An 8,543-nucleotide genomic window follows, 5' to 3' on the forward strand; every position below is an offset into this window, starting at 1 on the left:
TTTTATTTTTTATGACTCTTCGTCATACCTACAAAACAAATTAGTAATCAACATCTGATATGGAAACATTTTCCCACTCTCCGATAATTTTTTCCGAATTTATGTTATTCTGCTTTTAAAACCTGCCTAACCAGCTATTCGAGCACATAAAAGTAATCACTCAGCAAATCCATCGGCTTTGACTCGAAGCATTCATCCAGATACTAGACGATTGCAGCTTCTTTGAATGCTGAACCCATTCAATAATGAAGCAAACACGAAAAAATGCTTATTGCTGCATTTCATGCTACAGACGGTATTTTAAAAATCGGTCTGTGTATTCATTTTTAAGTAATAATTTCAAAATTATTACAGAAAATATGTCGAAAATAAGTCAGTCGAAGACAGAAAAAAGTTCATAATATCCAATTTCCACTCCTTTTTGTTTCACTATAACCACAAAAAATAACACTATACGTAAAAAAAACACATTAAATGTGTTCCTTGAATAACAACACATGCTTGCTGTTCAAACTCCTTAACTTTTACAAGTCTTCCTGATTTTCAAGATAGCGTAGCAACCATGCAATTAAATACAGCCAGATCCCGATTTAACGGATGCATTGAAACCAAAAATTTTACTTATTAAATGATGATTATATTGGAAACCAAAATAATTTTAAAAAATGCCTGCAATTACACTAACGGGCAACTTCTCCAAATTTACTTTTTAATGGTTAGTATTCTCATTTGCCAAATGGTGAGAAGAGACCTTTTATAATGCAACAGATCCAATTGTTATTTTTGTGAAAAATGAACAGATCTTCTCACCCTTCTATCATTAAATCATCTTTTTTTGCACAAAATAGATACTCAGTATAATATTTTTCTTAGCCTAACTTGAGAAGAAAAAATTTTTAAATTGCAAAATTTGATAAAAAAAAAAAAGAGAGGCACATTAAATGAGTGCCCGATGGCTTTTTGAAGCTTTTTACTTTATTTTAATAAAAACTAATTTATGAAATTGCTCATTTTAGGAAATGACACCATCGGAAAGCTGCTGGGAAACACAGGGTTGGGTTTTTACCCTGTAAATACTATTATCCCATGTTTATTTATTTACATACATAGTGGTTTGCTATTTCTAACTGATAGCAATATATTTTCCTTATTATGGCTAATATTATTATTACTTATAATTAGTCAATATTAATTTATTGGATAATGTATATTTATACCAGCAATTCCTTGACAACATTGTCGCAGAACGTCAAGAGTTCTTGCAGAAAGATTTTCTTTTAAAAAGAAAAATTACTTTTTTTTTCCTACTGAAATTTATGTGTAATATTTGAATCGTGCATTTAGATAATCACATTTTGAAGCGCTCTATTTACACCAATAGTATTGTAAATCGATGTAATGTTTCACTTGTATTATCGCAATAATTGATATTGATTTTCGGGTGGCTTTTAAATATCCAGATATATTTCAAACAATAAGGAAAATTCGAATTGTGCATTTGAGTATTTACTTTTTAAGACAATAATTCTATCAAATTTTTGGCAGTTATTGCTATTGATTTCTCCATAGTTTTTAAATCCAATATTTTTTATGCGGTATTATTTATTACAGCAACCTAATCTCAAAGCGAAGCACGTATCTGAGGAGTCAGACTCACGTGATTTTGTAGCAATCTGTTTTTCTGCAATTTTCTGCGGATTTCATGATTTTTAATTACTTTCTTATCGTGATGATTATTCACACAAATTATTCACCCATAATATAATAATAAAAAATTGTTGCATGTTCAATTAAATATATATATATATATATTTCGTAAACACAACGTTTTTGCTATTTTAAATTAGTAACATCGATGTTATTAAAAGTATCTTGTAGAAAGACATTAGTGCTAGAGAGTTTTGTCGAAGATAGCTCGAAAAAATTCTGCCACATTGTCAGCAAGTAGCAAATCATTGGACAAGTGACATGATATAAGCTGTCTCCTAAATCATAAATGTAAAACTAATTTTTCACATTAACAGATGAGGTGTATCTTCTCACTATTGAAAACTGATAAATGTACCTGATTTTCAATACAAGCCAATAACCATTAATAAGTGTTAAAATCATAGTTATAAATTATTTATCATTGTATACTATAACTTTATTACAACTGCATTTATAAGCAGAAAATACCCGAATAACCCAGAAGCTGAAATAAGCAGAATTTTGGAATTTTATTAAAAAATTTATATTAATAATTGTGTTTCTTTTTTTTATAAAAGAATAATTAGAACAGGAAAAATCTACATTAGTGATAAAGGTACTATATAATAAGGATTCATCTTTTGTCATTTATTTTCATAAAAATTATTTTACTAATTTCCAGTTTGTATGTACATTTTAAAGATCAAAATTTTTCAAAATAGTCATTTGTTCAAATGAATTCAAAAATAATTTTTTATGTATGGAGATTTTAAAGATCAGAAGAACAACAAAAATGATTATCAATGATGTATATATTAGAATAAAAATTTTATTATCAAAACAACAGTCAATACTTCTGTCAAGATCACTAACACTATCTGAAGTTCACAAATGTTTTATTTTAGTCGATTAATTTATAAATCAATGTATGATAAACATTAATATATGTATGTGTGGCAAAAACAGGCCTTTATAGGGGTTTCAACAGAAAATAAGGAGAAAATAACAAAAAAAAAAGACTCAACAATTTTTGTGTAGAATATTCTTTAAAAAATAGAGCAAGAAGAAAAGCCAACTAAGAAGCTACGATTTACTTAAATAAATATCTGTCTAAATGTTACAGTTTGCTTAGTGAAAAAAATTTTTCTCAGCTTTATCAATATTGAAGAACTAAAATTTTATTTCTAAAATTTAATAAATTTATTATTTTAAGATAGAATGACCTTATTCGATAAAGAAAAAAAACATGTGATTAATCCTATCACATTTTAATATTTAGAGTACTGAAAAACGTATATTATTTTGTGGCAACCCAACTTAAAATAATTTTTATTAAGCTTAATAAGAATTAATCCTTTAACTTAATATAAATTCAACATCTGCGTATTTGAGAATAAAAACTAAACAAACAAAAAAAAAAATCTTTAACCTTCTATTATTTTAGATCATAAGATACTCATTCAACGTAAACATTATTTAATAATAATTTTTAAGAATTAAATTGATTGCCACAAATACAAGTTTGGATGTTAAGTCATAAGCAAGTAATTTAACTAAGATTTTTTAATTGTTATTAACAAATGATATTGTTTTTCTATAATTCTGTATACTCTAGCACTCACACTTAAACCAGTATTAAAGCTCAAACAAGTTAATAACTTACAATAAATTGCTAAAAAGTTTTTGCAAATTGTGAGAAAAATATTGAATGAAGTGTTTTGATAACACTGAATAGTAAGTTGGAGCATCATTATAAATTGTGATCAGTAAAGGTGCATTATTTTGAAGTATGCAACAAATTTTCCAAAAACAGCAAAGGTATTTATAACAGTGGAAAAAAAGGCAAATTTGCACAAAAAAAAAATTTTATTAGGAAAATATAGAAAATTTTTAGGACAAAAATTTTTAGGACATTAGTTCTTAAAATGATTGTACTGCAGTACGAGACAATTTTAAATGTTTCAGTACTGCCTTTATGTACGCTTTTTAAGATGTTCGCAGAAATAGCAATGTCAATGCGAAATTTATTTACAAAACAGTTAATATGGGTAAAAAAAAAATTTTTTTTTTCACTGACGGTAATAACCATGGGAAAGCAGGTTTTACCCAAAACTGTAAAAACATTTGAACGCTTACAAAATAATGTTGCCATTCCTACAATGAGTATATTCTATATTTAAATATATCTGTATTGAAGTCTAAGTGCATTCTAATAAAATCGCGCATCTTACTAAAAAAAGTGGAAGATGTCCTATTATGTAAATGAAAAGTATTGTATTGTGGTTTCAATGTATGCACTGGAAGTAATGAACTACTTTTAGGTGGTTTGTATGAATGAGACACAATTATTTTCCCCATTTCTGTAGTTTAGCACTCTTGATGTGAATAGTTGGGGGAACAGTATATTTAGAATGACACACACTGTATTGAATGAATCTCCAGTTACTTATTTTGTTATGATAGTGGCTTCATTTTTTTTCTTCTTATTTAATGTTAAAACTAATCATTCCATTTTTTTTAAAAAACTTAATTGTTAATTCTATTATTGTACATAGATGAAAGAAACTTCATTTTTTACACTGTACAAAAAAAAGGATAATAAATTCTATTATTAAAACTGAAAGGGTTATTATTAATTATTTATGGATTTATTTTATGTTAAGAGGACACCATACCCTGGAAGAAAATGTTCGTCTCAAATTCTCTTTCACCTTTTATTACTGAATTAAAATTGAAAGTAGGTAAGTTCAGACAAACGTAGAGAAGGCCGCCATTAAAAGCTGAAAAGAAAATATACACATGAAAATAAATGATGAGATGATAATATGTTTATTCAGAAAAAGTACGTTTTTGTGTATGATTTTGAAAATTAATAGTTAGCACTCATTAATTAGCATATTTCAGGTCACTCCCTGGAATCATTAAGATTGAGACTTAGTTCGTGAAACATCCGATCATTAGAACGAAAGTTATTCAGCATGATATCTTTTTTTTTTGCCGACTGTACCCCAGCATACAATCGAGTTAACATGTCTTATATACTAGTGAATTGGAATTGTATTTAATTTTTGTCTTTTTGGGAAATTAATAAAAGTATAATTTTTGAATTATTGCCATCATACAATTTCTGAAACATCGCACCCACTTGACACTGCAATCAGGGTTGCAAATCAAATCAGGAAAAAAAATAATAATAAATTAATGTACACAATATATTAAGCACAATCACTGTGTGAGCTATATTGGTCTAACTATACTAGTTTTAATTGCTGGAAAAACTTAAGAGTAAAAATGAAACAGCTAAACATACTTAAATAATGCAATAGGTCAAATCATCCATAGATTATGCACCATTTTTTATAAGACTAAAATGAGAAACAAAATCCCCTTGTATATTTCAGGTTTTCCCAGTGGGTCAATGCGTGAGGTAGCTATTTCAAAATTCTTCAACTGACAGAGAAGTGTTCACTGAAGTGTTTGTTAAAGTCACATTTTTGAATGATTGACTCCTCTTTAGTTTGAATATCAGTTAAACATTGTTTTGAAAACAACAATAGTTAATTAAAAATATTTTAATAAGTTTTTAATATTCTTTATCATTTAATAATTATCGCATAGTTAATTTTTCAAAGTGAGTACTCGAGACCAGTTCGAGATGGGCACAACCGGGCAGAGCCCTAGGCACTCAGGGGCCCGTTGAGAATCTTACTTTTTATAAATTGTACTTAAAAAAACTAAGAATAAACGAAATTGCCTTATATATTTTTAAAAATGAATAAATTCTATCGTATAAAGTGTTGTTTTTCTTTCTACAAATAGTGATTGATTATCGTGCAAACAACTGTTTATCACCATGGAAACTAAAAAAGACAACAGAAATCTATTTTTCTACGTTCCAATGAAGTTTTTATGTGGATTAATTTTTGGGGGGAAATCAAAATGTATTTAAATTTGTTCAAATTATTCTATATGTTAAAAATGCTTTATTTTATGCATGTGAAGTTTTTTTTAGTTCAATCTTGAGCAATATGAACTATTATAAGGGCCCAAAACATTTCTGTGCCCGGGGGCCCCTGCATGCTATTAAGACGGCCCTGCTCGAGATACTAGAAATGTATTTTCCGGGCAATTAAAACATTAATGTTTCAGATCTATAATTACATTCAAGCAGCAGATGAAACAAAATACAAGTAAACTTTAAAAAACATAATGATGCTTCATATGTAACATTTTTGTATATAAAATATTATAAGTTTGAAATGCAAGTCTCTCTTTTACAGATTAAAATTTAAAAATTCTTTATAGTGTAATGGGCACAAATAAATAAATGAAACCATGTATTTCCCACTTTAAAATACCTAGTTATAAAAAGTTACAGATAGCTACCAAAAAATGTTATAAACTAGAGTTCATTGCAATACAATTTAAATTCATTAAAAATACAAATAAAAATATATATAACATAATAAAATAACTTACTTTAGGAGTGAAACAACTCTTTTAAACCAAATACAAGTAAATTATACAAAAATATTGCGCTTGCATATTTATCAACTTCATATGTGATGCAAAACATCAAAAGATTATAAATACAAATATATAATGACACATGTTAATAGATGCATTCATATTCATCTGCAAATAGCTTAAAAAGTAACAATTATACGTAATAACAATAATATAGCACCAAAATGATTGCATTACAATACAATGAAGAACCAATTTGCAAAGAGAGGCTATTTTATAGAGTCTAATGGTATTCAAAAGAAACACCTTGTAATGTTATGGCACATATGTATACTGCAAAATATCATTAACAAAAGTGAATTTTAATATAATAGATTTATTAACTTTTTTAAGAAAAAAAGATAATTTTTTAAAAATTTATTCTAATAATTGAGTCCTATTGGTAAAAACACTTTTTTTTTATTAACGAAACATTTATAAAAGCGTAATATTTAGGAAACCGGTAATGATATTCTAAATGCAAAAACTTCTAAAGTCTGTTTAAACTTTATAGTGATATTGGTAATCTAATATTTTATAAGTTTAGGTGAAACGAAATTAAGACAATTAAGTTTCAAAATCTCTTACAACAGGCAGCTTTAAAATATGTTAATTAAGCATCAAAACAATTCATTAAAATTTTTTTGATAAATGTTGCAATCATAGAACCATAAGAGAGGAATATATAAAGCATTTGAAATTTTTTTCTTCAAAATAATTAATTAAAAATTGTTAATAAAATATCAGCGCTGTTAGTATAAATAAAAGCTTTGTAAAAGATAAATTCACATTAAAAACAATTATTATAATATATTAAACAGAATTTGAAGTTGATTAAAAATTATATATATAAATATTTACTAGAGTTTCTACAATGAAATTGATACAGTTTTGTTACTTGACAAAATGCAATTAGTTTTATAGAGATGACAAAAGTAACTGATTTTGGAAAAATTGCACAAAAAATAAATAAAAAAATATTGTACAGTTTTGATATTTAAAGCAAAATTATGAAAAGTCAGAAGAGATAGTATTTTTACAAATTATAGTACAGTTGCTCTTTTTTAAATTGACCATTCCTAATAAAACAAGATTGCCTCTATCAAAGTAATCTGCACTTAAAAATTTTGAAACAGTCTCACATCATTGCTTTCAAAAAGAAAATGCTTAAAAGTGATTTAAAAATAGAATAGCTCTGCAGCAGGTATGCAGAACTTGCAAATGAAGATTCTTCACTGCTGGTCGTTGTTTTGAAGCAATTATCACCGCAGTCATCATCGTCGCAAATATCGCAAAGATCAGTCCTGTGAGGACGGTAAAACATCCTGGCACTTCTCGCTGAAAATAAGGAATCTGTCATTAGCACTCATAACAAAAAATAAACTACATTGGAGGACATTTATTAAAATTTTTCTCAATATTTCAGGTGGCTCATTTATTTTTACATATTTTGAACTTTGATATTTCATATCTGTTTTGATTATTGATGAAAGTGTTAACCTTGGATATAGAAGTCATAAACTTTGACTGGCGCCCTCCGTTGGCGTGCTACCTTATGTATACGATGTGCTGGGACAGTCACACAAGACTCTTCGGCATCCATCTGAAAATAAACCATATAAATTACTCAAATGTTTCAACAAAAAATAAGCACTTTTTAAGCACTATGTACGATAAAATAACTAGCTTCTGACAATGAACTCTTTTCTTGATTATGTTAGCCATTATAAAATGATCAAGAGATTTTCCGTTCGATATCAGAGGGTTTAAAATGAAGCCTGAAATTGAGAGCATCTTGCAAAATGCAACACATGGAAAGAGCAATAATCTCACTGAACCCAGGCACACATGCAGACTCGCAAGTATTTCATCCAACATGTAAAATGATTGCCGCTTTCATATGCTATGGACCGACGTTATGCCGAACTGGATTGTGGTTGAATGAATTGTGAAATTGTTGGATAAAACAATGTAAAAACCACACTTTTGCATAATATGTGGCAAAAATGGATATTATAAAGAAAAAATGCACCTTTAAGGGCTTTTAAAAACAAAAATAAGCACCTTTAAGCACATTTTAAAAGCGCTACGCACCATGTAATTAATCAGTTGATAGCAGAATACCTTTAGAGTTCAATGACAATTTCAGCAAAAAAATACAGTAAATAAAAAAAAAAGCTTTAAAATGAGGAAATTCGCCTTCTAAAACCCTTTAAAATTAGGAAACGCGAAGTCATTTTTCAATGTTAACTTAAAGCACGGCCACCATCGGACCTTATCAGACCTTAATATTGATCCATAATATTTTAATTGGACCACGTATTATATTACAGGGCAATAGTGTACCC

General features: G+C 27.7%; 1 protein-coding gene across 1 annotated transcript; it reads right to left on the reverse strand.

Annotated features, from left to right (window-relative positions):
* Positions 1–7,207: 7,207 nt before the first annotated feature.
* Positions 7,208–7,852, reverse strand: LOC147816886 (thioester-containing protein 1 allele S1-like). Its single transcript, XM_087152363.1, has 2 exons — positions 7,696–7,852; positions 7,208–7,533 (listed from the first exon to the last, which is right to left on the reverse strand). Exons 1-2 carry the CDS (start codon positions 7,811–7,813, stop codon positions 7,334–7,336), a joined length of 318 nt encoding a protein of 105 aa, XP_087008489.1. The 5' UTR covers positions 7,814–7,852; the 3' UTR covers positions 7,208–7,333.
* Positions 7,853–8,543: the final 691 nt, after the last annotated feature.

This window comes from Parasteatoda tepidariorum, chromosome 1 (assembly GCF_982258835.1).
Source record: "Parasteatoda tepidariorum strain Cologne lab strain chromosome 1, Ptep-v5.0, whole genome shotgun sequence".
In the NCBI taxonomy this organism is placed as follows: domain Eukaryota; kingdom Metazoa; phylum Arthropoda; class Arachnida; order Araneae; family Theridiidae; genus Parasteatoda; species Parasteatoda tepidariorum.

Coding starts and splice junctions, on each gene's coding strand:
- LOC147816886 (XM_087152363.1), bottom strand. CDS start 7,813: ATGGTTTATTTTCAGATGGATGCCGAAGAGTCTTGTGTGACTGTCCCA. Junction 7,534..7,695: donor TTATGACTTCTATATCCAAG/GTTAACACTTTC, acceptor CCTTATTTTCAG/CGAGAAGTGCCAGGATGTTT.